Genomic DNA, 14527 nt, shown 5'->3' with positions numbered 1-14527 from the left:
TCTCCTTCCCAAATTCCAAATCCAGATTGTTCATCTGATTTGCGTGAATCATCACGTGTTCGTGTTTAACGGAAATGGAGATGGAAGAAATGGCGTCTCTGATCGGAGTATCGGTTCCGGTATTCCAATTCCTTATATGTTTTGTTGCCAGTATTCCTGTCAGCTTCTTTCACCGCTTCGTCCCCGGCGGTTCCATCGGAAAACACCTGTACGCGGCATTAACCGGTGCCGTTCTCTCCTACCTATCCTTCGGATTATCCTCCAATATGCACTTCCTGGTGTCAATAATCATCAGCTACGGGTCTATGGCCTTCTGTCGGAGACGATGCGGTTTGATTACGTTCTTGTTAGCAATGGGTTACCTCATTGGATGGTACGTACGTGATTCACATTATATATAATTTGAAGCTTGCTTTTATTAGTTTAATTTACGAGAAATCACGGTTAATTTTGTAAAATTTCGGGAATATTAATTGTTCACATTACCTAAGCTCATTGAGTAGCTAGCTAGAGGCATGCATTAAGATGCAACTCAAGAACAGAGTATTATTATGACGACTTTGGTGAAAAACTAAATCATGCATCTATATATCATTACGTGTGAATGCTTTCCGATGATGAATAGTTTTACTTTTTGTTACAATTGAGATGGTGGTTGTAAAACTTGAAATTCAAAATAGTTTAAGAAACTAACAGCCAGCTTAAATTGCTACACGAAAAGAAGCTATAAATCTTAATCTTGATTTTGATTTTATATATGTTCAAATTAAACATGTTCTTCAAGTGTATGCACTAGTTTAAACTCCTTGGAAGCTCCATGTATACACGTTATTGATTGTTTTCAACTTTTGGCAAACATGTAGCCATGTATACTACATGAGTGGGGATGCATGGAAGGAAGGAGGTATTGATGCCACCGGTAAGCACTTTCTCCACCCATCATATTTACTCTTATGTCCAATAATTAAGATGGTCTCATCTCATCTAATTAATTAAACCCCCTTAATTATATAGGATCAATGATGGTGATAACATTGAAAGTGATTTCATGCGCTATTAACTACAATGACGGGTTGTTAAAAGAGGAAGATTTACGTGAATCCCAAAAGAAAAACCGGTTAGTTAAGTTGCCTTCAATCATCGAATACGTGGGATATTGCCTTTGTTGTGGAAGTCACTTCGCTGGCCCAGTTTATGAAATGAAAGATTATCTTGATTGGACAGAAAGGAAGGGTGTAAGTATATACTAACTTTTAGCTGTTTCTATTTAAATTCCTGATTTGTGAATGAATGAATAATAAGAATTTATATATACATTTTGATTCCAGATTTGGATGAAAACAAAGAAAGCTTCAGCATCACCTTTGGGGGCGACAATGAAAGCTGTTGTTCAAGCTGGTTTGTGTATGGGTATATACCTACACCTGATACCCCAATATCCACTATCAACATTCAGCAATCCAATGTACAAATACTCAGGGTTTACAGATCGGTTGATGTATCAGTACATGTGTAGCTTTACAGCCCGTTGGAAATATTATTTCATATGGTCGGTTTCAGAAGCTTCCATGATTCTTTCCGGATTGGGTTTCAGTGGATGGAGTAACGTTAACTATTCTTCACCCACACAAACACCACAATGGGGACGTGCTATAAATGTTGATATTTTGGGTGTTGAGTTTGCAAAGAGTTCAGTTGAGATACCACTTGCATGGAACATCCACGTCAGCACATGGCTTCGTCATTGTAAGTCATATATATATATATATATATATATATATATATATATATATATATATATATATATATATATATATATATATGTCTTCATTAATTAAATTATTATATCACAAAAACTTTTAAAGATTATTATGAAACTCTACGTATATATATTAATATTAATATGTATGTATGTATGTTTAGATGTTTATGACAGGCTTATTCAAAAGGGGAAGAAACCAGGTTTCTTTCAGTTGCTGGCAACACAGACAGTTAGTGCTGTTTGGCATGTAAGATTTTTTTTTCTTTTTATAATTATAATTAATGGGGTTAATTTTATTTATGTTAATATATATGTATGAAGATTTAAATTTGTTATATATTGTGACAGGGTTTATATCCTGGGTATATCATTTTCTTTGTTCAATCGGCTTTGATGATATCTGGTTCCAGAGGTAATATTCATTTCATTAATTCGATGAATTGAACTTGTTATATATTGTGACATGCATGAATTTAACATCTTTTTTGTGTATTATATATACATATGATCAGCCATTTACAGATGGCAATGCTGTGTTCCAAGTAATAAGCGTGTGGTTAAGAAGATGCTTATGCTCTCTAACTTTGCCTACACGGTTCTTGTTCTAAACTACTCGTCTCTTGGTTTCATGGTAAGTCTTTTTTTTTTTTTTTCCTCAAAATAAATATTTTCAAAGTACAACGCTTTAAAAGAAAAAAGAAATGAAAATAAGTTATATAATTAATAAACAAATTAATGAAAGTAGGTTGGTATTGTAGGTACTAAGCCTAAAGGAAACAATTAATGTATACGGGAGTGTGTACTACATTGGAAGTATAGCTCCTGTGGTTTTGATCATCCTTGGTAACATTATTAAGCCAAAGCCATCCACATCAAGAGCTCGAAAAGGACAGTGAGGTAACTAATCACACCAAAGGTACCACATGCATTCATTCATGTTGCATATTTCGTTTTCTCCTACTTTAAGACCTTAATTAATTTGTATTTAAAGTATGTGTATACTTTGGTGATTTTTTTTTTGTTGATTAATACTTATGAAAATTCATTATACCATTTTCAAAGATGTCAAACATTTAGAATCAACTTTATAGAATGTTTTTTTAATCATTGCAGTGCATTAGTTTTTTGGGTCAATAATATCAATCTCGCTTACTCTACTAAATGTTTTGTTTTGAGTTTTATATTTTGTACAATTAACCCCTTTTATTTAATATTGTTCCATTTTGCCCCCTAATTATATTTCACCTTCAAAATTGTATTGTTTTTGCTTTTAGAGTTAGTAGTATTTATTTTAGTTTTGTACATTGTAATGTATTGATAATTTTATTTAATGCTATTTTTAAGTACTTTTTAATTTTACGAATAATATATGTTTTTAAAAACATCAAACTAGATGAACGAGCTTTATACAATATTTTATAAAAATGAGTGCTAAATTTATTAATTTTATTAAAGTAATCAAAGATTAATTTTTTCTAAGTTAATAGTTTTTTATTTGATAAAATCGATAAAATGACCATGTCAAAAAAATCTATATAGATTATAGATGGCCTTTTAACCTAACGGAGTAACGGTATCAAAAATTAGAAGTAATGTTTGTCTATATAACCGGTCATAAAAAAATACAGTATATTATTAATATTCACCATGTTAAACATGTTATGTTACGGCACCATTGACAAAGTTGAACTCAAATGAAAACAAGTTATATCACATTTAGTTATTTTTTCTAGAAAAGGAAAATAAATTACATCCAAAGCTATTGTATTTATATTTAAAAAAAGTTCTATTATCAGGATTTTTTTCTACGTTGTAACTTAAACATATATATTTTTTTCAATTATGTTTTTATGACTTTTTATGACTGAAGATAACAGGTTTTACAGGTTAAGACAATTTTTATTCCATTTTTTTTTCAATAAACTTTTGCTTCCATTATTAACTTGTTCTTGTTTTTCGACCTCACTTATTTAATTTGTATGCAAAGTTTAATAATTGGTTAATTAATTATGATGAAACATTGATTTTTTTATTCTAAGTTATCCCTTTTAAACGGCATTCTAAGTCCTAAACTGTGAAATTTGATGAAACATTTATAGGAAAGTCAAAATAAGTCAGATTGTGTTGTTAATATTTACTTATGGCGTTTTTTTTTTTCTAAATTATCTTTAGCAAGTAACCCAATAAAACAATACAAGAAGAAAAAGAAAAAAAATACAAGCAAAATAAATTACAAAGATAAATGAATAAAAGGTAAGCAATCTATTTGTATTTAGACCATGAGTTTTTTCTAAATTATCTAAGATGTGAAATTTCATCAAATAACATGTATTTTTTTCTAAGTTATTTAGTGAATAAAATGAAACATAAAAATCGACTCTTTTTAGAATGACTAATTTACATCTAGTATTTTACCCATAAATCTGATTTTTTGTTTTCTAAACATGAACCTTCAAAAATTTGGTTGAGTATTTCAACTTTTTCATATTTAGATATCAAAATATTTAAAAAATGAACATGGTTGGTTTGAGTATTTCAAAATTTCATATTTAGATATCAAAATTTCATATTTAATCTTAAACGTATATTTTTCAAAATAAAATATCTTTTTAGAATATAACAAGAAACGGATAACAAAAAGCTAGACGCTAAAGATCGAGAAAGTGGAGAAAGCAACAAAGGGTTATAAAACCAAAAGGCAAGCAAAATTCGATCGATTTCTAATCCACTAAAATAACTGCACCTGAATCTCACTAGTTAGCTTCGGACCGACATTGAAATATATTTAAAGAGCTTCAAATTTCTAGCTTTACAAAAATCGATTTTCCCCAACGAAAGAAAGAAAATCCACACTAAAAAACGACATGGCACAAATAAAATCATAATTTTCTTCTTCTTCTTCTTCATAATATGTATATTAGTTCACTTTATAGAGAATCGAGTTTCATAGAATTGATAACACATATACACCATAAATTTTGAATGACCAGATCTTCATATGAAAACTATATTTTAGACCATCTCAATATCTTTCAACAATTTAAGAATGATTACATTAGATATTAAATTCTATGAACGTCAGCGATTATATGCGTAAGCAGTAGCAAAAATCTAAAAAACCATGAACGATTTTACGCGTCACTGGAAGACAAATGTTATTTAAGTTTTATTTGTAGATTAAATACTAGGTGTCAGCCCCATGTATTACATGAGTGTATTTAAAATAATTAAATATATATAAACATTTGAGAAATTTAAATTTATAAGAAAAATAAGAAAAATATTAAAATATTAAAATTAAAGTGTTTTTTTTCTCTTTTAAATTTAAACAAATAAATTAGATAAATAACCAAAGTAAATTAATGAGATTTTATTTTAGTAATTTTGAAATTATAAGGAAAGTCCATTAATGAAATTGATATGCATTTATTATTAAATTTAAATAACATATGGACTTTAATAAAATAGGAAAACTATAAAATTACATGTGGAATAAAAATTAATTCAAAATAACCACAAAATGGCATGTGGCAAAATAAATGAGAATGTGACAAGTGGCAAAAAAAACCTTCATTTATTAGAGTAGATTTTCTTTTTAACACCTTTACACTACAAAAGACAAGAAAAAAACATTCACTTCATCACTATGAAGTACGAACAAGGAAGAGCTTTCCGAGTTTGAAGATTAGACAAAGAGACATATTTTACGAAATGGGGTCGAATTGAACAGATATCAAAATTTAGGTGCTTCAAAAGATTGTGCATTGATCGAGTAAAGCTTAGAAGATGGACAACGACTATCCTAGGTAGCTTCGGATGTGTATATATTTAGGGCTGTTCACTATTTGGATAAAACCGAATTGTCCAATTGGACAATTTGGATTGAACTATTTGGTTCGGATATTAGGATTTTTGGATTGGTTTTGAACAAAACCGAATTATTATTTTGGATTTTGGATTGGTTTTGGTTTATAAAATAAGAACCGAATAGTCCAAAAAAACCAAATAAACATTTATTATTTATTTATTTATAATATATATCTATATTTATCTATTAATTTTGTAATTTATTTTTTTCAAATACGTTCAAAACATTTCACCCGATAAAAAAACATCAATATGTATTATCTCTTAAAAGTTTTCTATCTATAAAATATTTAACTATAATATATCTCTTAAAAGTTTTTTCAAATACGTTCAAAACATTTGAAATTTATAAACAAATACTAAGTAGATATATTATAGTTAAATATTTTATAGATAGAAAACTTTTAAGAGATAATACATATTGATGTTTTTTTATCGGGTGAAATGTTTTGAACGTATTTGAAAAAAATAAATTACAAAACTAAGATCTGGTTTTCAGCTCAATATATTCGGAACAGTACAAAGAGAATATAAGTACAAGTGATCAAGTGCCAATTCGAAAGTTACTCTACCCTCTTAGTACTTACCATCTTTATAGGGTACTCACTAAATAAAAAATACTAGGACTATACATGACAGTACGTAACTTACTGATGCCTAGTAAATACATTAAGATAACGAAGTCATGTAGACCTTCGCTATTTAGAGAGGCTTTCGATTAAAGACACTAACAATTCGTCTTCTCATAACTACTTTCGACCTAACATTCTCTCCCTTTGTGAGAAAAGAGGAATCTTCATGGAAGTGTCTTCATTGTTTGTAGCAACACCTTCCTTATCTCCATGTACCAAATGATGATTTTTCAAGCCTCCACCTTGTCTTCATTATCATTTCTGACAGTTGTTGATGCGAAGCAAAATATTCGAGAGTAGAGAGCTTGTGTACCTCTCCAAATCATCAGTACGAAAAAGGAACTTCTTTTTATTTCCCATGTTATTCTTCCCCTAGAGAACAACACCAAAGGGTTTATAGATAATCTCTCTGTGTCCAAATTCCTCTATGTTGAGCTTCCCCTTCATTAAGGCTTTTGAAACTTTCGATGTCTTGTTGATTGTACTGGCAAGATCAATGTCTACTTCGGACAAATACGAGTAGTAACATTCCAAAAAGGATTTGATATGAGTATATTCAAAGAAAAATGCACTTTGAATCTCCCCAGGAACATAAGAATTCTCCACTTCACAAAAAATCTTCGTCATGGTGATGAGATCGTTGAGATTCATCAATGTGAAATCAGCAATTGTAAATTCAAACACAACATTGTTGGCTTGAACAACAGTGTAACGAAAAATTTGAATCAATCCTTCGAACAGAACATCAGGAAGTATTGACAAAACTTTCATAATCTTCACAAGGGACCAAACTTCCGCTTTGATTTTTCCAAGTACAACATAAAAGCGAATCTTCAGCTTTTTGTACTCTTCTTGGTCTTTGAAGTTTTCAGAAACCTTGAACTGGATAAAAGTGAACATCAAATGATTTATGGGAAAATCAAGTTGATTAAAGTTGGTATTTTCAATATCACAACTCTTCTTGGGATTCTTCAAGAATTCCTCAACTTTGTCAAGAACTGCAATCTCTATTGTTTTGTAACACCAAGCCTTATTTGGATCACCTTTGTTTAGACCCGGAGGATCATTAATTTTTTGATTCATAATGTTCTTTATTTGCCTTAGCCTATTTAGCTTGATCTCTTGAAACCTTTTCTTTTCTTCAACTGGCTCGACTTGAATACCCTTTTGGGATCAACAGTTGATGTAGTCTTAACCACATCAGAACTCAAACCTCTTTCTCCAACAGTTATCCATTTTTTGAAAATTAGGTAAATCAACATTTACATTTGGAGCATTCGTTGTTGTTGTTGTTAAAGTTTTCACCACAGATTTCATTGGTAGCGATGTAGGAATTTGAGTAGACATGACCCTTCCCACTACCATACCTTTGTCTTCACCAATTTCTTTAGACGAACCAACTCCCTTTCTCCCCCTTGCGACATATTCACAGAACGTGGATCATTGGTTGGAAGTCAAAGAACGAGGTCAAAAATTGGTGTCAGTTCAGTTTTAAAGGACTTCTCCATAGAAGAAACCATGGAAGTAAGCTCCTATTGAGATATCAAATTAGATGTACGAACATCGAACTTCGATAATCGCTCATGAAAACTAGTAAGTAAATTCTCAATTTTCACGAACACTTTACAATCCTCCTCCTTTTTCTCCGTTAAAACCTTTGCATAATCTTTATTAAAGGCTCGAAGATCTTCTATCATGGTTCGAATTGCTCCAATCAAAGTTTCAACACTTCCTTTAACATGTGCATCAAACTTAGCCAATTTTTCAATTTCTTGAGTGAGCATAGTACGAAGTTCAGTAAGCTTGAACTCAATTGACTGCTTTGAAGAATTTACAATCTTTTCAGAAAGTTCTTGTCTCTCTTTGGCAACTTCTCAATTTCATGATTGAAATTTCGAGAATTCAGAGCCAACTTTTAATCAATGCGCTTATCAAAACCTTCAATCAAGGTGTTAGTCCTTGATTCTTGTGATTTTAACAAAAAATCAACTTCTTGCCCACTAACTGATGATCTACCAACACCGTCATTCCGAAATTGAAGGATTGAATTGAGTTTGGAATTCAGGATCTTTTATTGTTTACCCGACATAATTGCATTATTAGGAACATATTATTCTACTAAATTAAACTCTAATTTTGCAAAACTAGGCATTGCATCATCTTCATCTTCTTCTTTGGTAACAGTCTTCTCAACCCCTGTGGATTGAAATGAGAATAAAGATGTAATTGGTTCGTTTATCACACTTTGATAAGTTGGTGAGACAACTGGAATGGATGTAGGTGGAATGGTAGATGTTTATGGTGGTGAAGTATGTGGTGGAACAACTGTAGTGTCAATAGCTGTTATCGAACTCCCATAACCCATGTTAACATTTACGTCCTTATTAGATAAGTTTTCATTGATGTTTAAAGTTTCGTCCTCCTCCATATTGGACTTGGAATGCAAAACCTTGGGTGGTGTGACTATCGTCTTTTCAGGGAGTGATGTAATAGTTTGTTCACAAGAATTGATGTTTGCGTTCACATTAGATATGTTCGCATTGACATCAGAATTACTTGTCTCCTCGAAAATTGATTTGACGGGGGTATCCTTCCTGGGTGAAACATGAAACGAACCATGTAATGCATCTTCTGTGCCTTCACTATCATAGTTAGGCTCAAGTGTAACATTCATCATTTGTGTGTCAACAAGAAAAGGCTTAAACTTCTTCAATCTATGTACAACTTCTAATGCCTTTTGCTTCTTTGTATAAGGAGAATCAGGAGTAGAAACCCCTTTGATCATAACACCTTGCTTCGTTACCTTTAGCTGTATCTTCTTATACTTCGTAGAGACAACTGCTTGAGTATGATTTTCTCCTTCTTGAATAGGAACTTCCTCAGTAACCTTTCCAGAAATTTTTTCAAGTTGCTTTTCAGAACCATCATTTGTAGACTTCGCAGGAGCAGATTTCTTTGTCTTCTTAAAAATCCCCTTTCCTGATTTTTTCAACACAACTTTTGAGAAACTTCTCCTCAACTACTTTAGGTTTCGTAATTTTCTTCTTCTTTTTCATACCCTTAGCTTCTTTGGAAGATCCTTATGCATCTTCAAAAGTAACCTTCTTAGAAAGAATGCCAGTAGGAGTTGGATCCATTAAAGCTTTGTATTTTATCAAGAACTTATCAGTAGGAGATACCAAATTAAGCATCGAATCTAAAATTCGACTAACCATCAGAAATACAACAAGATCATCAAGGTCATATTTGGGAATAGTCATCTAAGGAAATGTGACAACATCATCATCCATAGTTAAAGAAATACCTTCTTGAGTATACACCACATGTAAAATCAAACTCCAAAATTGAGCATTAGACACTTCTGTAGTCATCTTCGAATCGGAAATTGAATTACTGAACTCAACACAGAGCAATGAGGCATACTCCATATTCTGGCCATAATACAAACCAACGATTATTGAATAGAATTTGAGTTTTGCTTTATTTAATCCAAAACTCCTTCTTGTTAAACAACGAAGAGTAATGCCAAAGAAAAAACTCCATACCCCATGAAGACTTGACTTGTTGAAATGGCTAACAACTGAAAGAGTTTCCTAATACCCCATTTCATTAAGCATATGAATAACTTGTTCACTTGTAACTTCGTCTAACTCACCTTCAGATGGTAACTTCAAGATTTGGGAAAACTGCTTTTAGTTAATCGTTTTCTCCCGCTCGATGTCAACTGAAACATGACGAGTCCAGTTTTTCTATTGTACACAATAGTAGAAGCATCCAAACCATTTCATGGGTATTGCAAACGAAGCAGTTAACGCACGAGTGAGAATTGAATCATTCTTCACTTGAGCAAGCATCTTAAATTCATCTGGATAATCCTTGATCAATGGGTTGAACCAAAGATTTTTACTCTGAATCTTCATTGTTGGTTGAGAAATTTCTTTTTCGTTGTTGAATTGATCAACCATAGTGTTTCCGGTAGACATGATGAACAATCTAGAGAGAATTTGCGATTTGATTGCAAAGAAAACTTAGGGTTTTTGCATGAATACCGGGAACATGAAAAAGGAAACTGAATGTTCACGTTGTCCTTAAATAACCGGCATCAAATTCAAATTCAAATGTCGTTCCAATCAAATAATGCCACGTGTAAAGTAAGTTATTAAACCGTTAATGCTCGTAACCGCCATGTGTAAAAGTGAAGGTTACTTTTTCTTGAGCTACGAAAAGTCATGTAGAACGTCCCATCCGATGGATACTTCTTCCTTCCCAGAAAAAATTAAACTGTCACTCACTTCGTTACGAAACAAGAACCATCGTCATATGGAGGTAGGGCTCATTCACTTATGGGAACTGTAAGTAAAATCATTTGCTAGACTTTGCGAAATCTAGGTCTGAGTTGGTAATACCCATAACCTCGAGGATTTCAGTGCTTATGTGTACCAAAAGAAAAGATAGAATCAAATTAAGAAAATTTTGGACATCGTGATATCAAATAAAATTTGATATAAATCAGATAGATCCTGTGAAAAGATACTCTTCATTCGTCATCAAGAGAGATGTCAAATTGCTTGTGTGGTTTCCCGTGAATTACAATCGTGTACTCATTGAGGAGTAACGAAGGGTCTCTTTTAATTAGCTTCGTAGGTGGGTTCATGTTCACACAAATTTGCAACTTGACATAAGTGAAAAATGTTGTATGAAAATATTTGTATGACTAGTGTAGCCAAGAACAAGTAAGCGTTGAAAAAGTTTTAAGTAACGAAGAAGTAAGATAAATGTTCATACTAAAATCTCATTTCATAAAAAAATTAATATATGGATCTATTGGGAAGAAATGACTTGGCCTAAGTACATTTCCTCAAGATCACTCAAAAGAAATTAAAATGAGATTTTGAACATCGAAAATGGTACAATGAAACATAAGGTTTTGTTAGAATCTTGAACAATAAATGTTCACTATCAATTCATTAAGTTGTGGTTTTTTGGGTCTCACCCTCATCATGGAAAAATGATTTTGGATCATAAACACAAAATTGTGACATACTTATATCATGGTTGTTTTTTTACGAGAGATGTCTTGGGCATGTGTCATCGTGGGTGCTTGTGTTAGAAATTTTGGGTGAAAAATATTAGATGCGAGAAATGATTGTACCTCTGCGAATAATAGGACCCTGCACTTATCTCTTTACTCATAATGAAAAGAGAAAGGTAACTCTTCGACTATTGTGAATACAACCTATTAGGAAGAAATTTTACTAAGAAAAATTTCATTAAGGCCTCGTACACAATGACTCTATGAGGCTTGTAGACAACATACTGCAATATGCTTCTATGGACACTTAACTAGTACATGAGTTTAGTATCATACCAGTTCTCTGCTAATCTTCACTTTAGGCATGCAAAAGATTAACACATTGTTACAATGAATTTCCTTAATCTAAAAAAATAAAGAAAATATTTTTGGATTTTATAGAGAAAAGAAAAAGATAAAGAAAATCTTTTTGAAAATTTGAATTTTATAAAGAAAAGAAAAAAATAAAATGGATATCACCAACATTGGTTATTCATTAATGATAACGAATATTTCACATGCGAACCAATGCTTCCCACAAGAATAGAATTCTCCTAAATTGGCGCTTCTCATAAACATGCGCTTCCCAAGAATATGCGCTTCCTATTGTGAGACAATTCCCTTTCGCTAGATGTCAACATGTGCAGAATGAGTTAGAGACAATGTCGAAAGCAAAGCGGGTCGAAGCAGTGAATGTGAACATTAATCTCTGAATGAAATTTTGTCATTTAATGAAAGTTAGTCCAAAATTTTCGCATATCAAATTTAAGAAAAATTAGTTAGAATTAGGAACATAACAAACTTCCATCATTCCAAACCCATTTAAAATTATCAAAAATGATTTTTTGTCCAATGGTTTTGTAAAAATATCTGCCAGTGGGCAAGTTGTTTTAACAAAATGAACTTTAATATTTCCATCTTCAATATGATCTTTGATGAAGTGGTATCGAAGTGTAGTATGGTTAGTTTTCGAATGTAGAACTGGATTTTGACATATGCGAATTGCATTTTGAGAATCACAATATAATAAAATTTTCTTCATGTTAATTGCATAGTCACGTAATTGACTTTGGATCTAGATCACTTGAGATGTACAAGCCACAACAACAATGTATTCAGCCTCAACTGTCGAAATCGATACACACATCTGCTTTTTTAACTGCCAACTCACAAGCTTCCCATCTAAGAGTTGGCATCCGACTGTAGTGCCTTTTCGATGTAATTGACAACCTCCTATATCAGCATCTAAGAAAGCTTGAATAAAGAATCATGTATTTGATGGATAACACAATCCAAGAGTCGACGTTCCATGAAGATAACGAAAAATGTTTTTTGCCGCTGTAAGATGGGGTTCTCTGGGATTTACTTGATCCCTGGCATGATTGCTCACAAAAAACATAATAATAGGTCAACTTGCAGTTAAGTACAATAACGAACCAATCATGCTTCTGTATGTTTTGAGACCAACAAATGGCTTATCCAACGAAGGACCTAAGTGAGTGCTGACTGCCATAGGAACCTTAGCTCTTGAGCAATTTCAAAATGATCAAGTAGGTTTTGCATGTAGCGTTCTTGATTTATAAAAATTCTTTCCCTAATTTGATGAATATTTAATCCCAAGAAATGATTAATTTTCCCCATCATGATCATTTCAAATTGACTTTTCATAATCTTCTCAAACTCCTTTGACAACGAAGGGTCAATAGAACCAAATATTATGTCATCGACATACATTTGAACAAGCATCATGTGATCCCCCACTTTCTTTCGAAATAAAGGGGGATCAGCTGATCATTGCTTAATTTTAGCGATTTTGCAAAAAATTGGTTAGCGTCGTTTACCAAGCATGAGGTTCTTGTTTTAACCCATAAACAGCTTTGAAAATGATATAAAAATGATCAGGATACTTATCGTTTACGAATCCATGTGGCTGTTCGACATAGATCGTCTCTTCAAGCACACCGTTAAGAAATGCGCACTTAACATCCATCTGGTAGAAGTTGAAATTCTTATGAGCTGCATAAGAAAGAAAAATTTGTACAACCTTGAGTCTTGAGACAGGGGAAAATGTTTCTTCATAAAAAATTCCCTCTTGTTGAGAGTAACCTTTTATGACTAATCTAACATTTTTTCGCACAACCTTTGCCTCTTTGTCCACTTTATTTTAAAAAAACCCATTTTAGACCAACATTCGAAATATTATCTGGCTTGGGAATTAACCTCCAAACTTTGTTCCTTTCGAATTCAACCAACTCATACTGCATTACAACAAACCAGTCGGGATGTTCTAATGCATTCTTGATTGTTTCGGTTTGATTTTTGAAATCAAAACATTAAACATAAAATATTCCTGATGAACATTGAGAACCTCATTCCTAGCTCGAACTTGTGCCCATGTTAAAACACATGAAGTAGGATCACCAAGAATATGTTCTTTAGGATGATCCCTTGTCGATTTCTCCATAGGAGGGTATGTAGGATCAAACTCCAAATATACATCCTCCAATGTCTCTCTAGCTTCAGATAATTCATCTATAATTGAAATATTATCATTAATATCATGAAATTCATTACCTTGATCATCATCACTATGATGATTTATTCCACTTAGCTCACCCTCAACCAATGGATTCGTTTTCTGATCCTCTCCCTCAATACCAACTTGCAAAGTGAATAACCCCCTCAACATCTGCTTGTGAAGTCCACAACTCATCCAAAACCTGGGATTGAGAAGTCAAATTCTTCGTTTTGACATGATGTGGAGTAATCAAGTTCTCCCCTCCACTTGACCATATGTCGAATTTTGTTCTCTTTCAACATTGAATCTTGAGGTTGATGACGAATGTGCTTTATTTTCTTCATTAGTGATTGACTAATCATCTGAGTGCATTGACACTTCGGTACCTGATTATCTTCAATATTGACTTCAACATTAATTGCCCTGTCAGGTATACTAAAGATTAAATCAAGTTGGACATCAAAAGTTAGCATCTGCTCAGATTCTTCATTTGTTTAAGAAATTATAGATTTTTTTAAAAATTCTCATTCAACTCTCTTTTCATAATAATCGTCACATGTAAGATTGAATGTTTCTTCAACTTTTCGTGTTTGCTTGTTTAACACCCTATATGCGATAGAGTAGTGTGAATATGCCAAGAAAATTCCTTCAGCATCTTTTGTCTGAAATTTGGAAGA

The 14527-nt window shown here is 32.3% G+C and overlaps 1 protein-coding gene across 1 annotated transcript; it reads left to right on the top strand.

Annotated features, from left to right (window-relative positions):
* Nucleotides 1-2883, top strand: LOC145094260 (lysophospholipid acyltransferase 1-like). The gene is made up of 8 exons (XM_079032543.1): nucleotides 1-373; nucleotides 864-919; nucleotides 1015-1235; nucleotides 1329-1746; nucleotides 1924-2009; nucleotides 2111-2174; nucleotides 2275-2393; nucleotides 2521-2883. Exons 1-8 carry the CDS (start codon nucleotides 75-77, stop codon nucleotides 2656-2658), a joined length of 1401 nt encoding a protein of 466 aa, XP_078888669.1. The 5' UTR covers nucleotides 1-74; the 3' UTR covers nucleotides 2659-2883.
* The last annotated feature ends 11644 nt before the right edge of the window (nucleotides 2884-14527 follow it).

The sequence above is a fragment of the Lactuca serriola genome, chromosome 3 (genome assembly GCF_051521515.1).
Source record: "Lactuca serriola cultivar US96UC23 chromosome 3, Lser_US96UC23_V15, whole genome shotgun sequence".
Taxonomy (NCBI): domain Eukaryota; kingdom Viridiplantae; phylum Streptophyta; class Magnoliopsida; order Asterales; family Asteraceae; genus Lactuca; species Lactuca serriola.
Note: the sequence above shows the minus strand (reverse complement) of the source record. Positions and strands in the feature narration are given on the sequence as shown.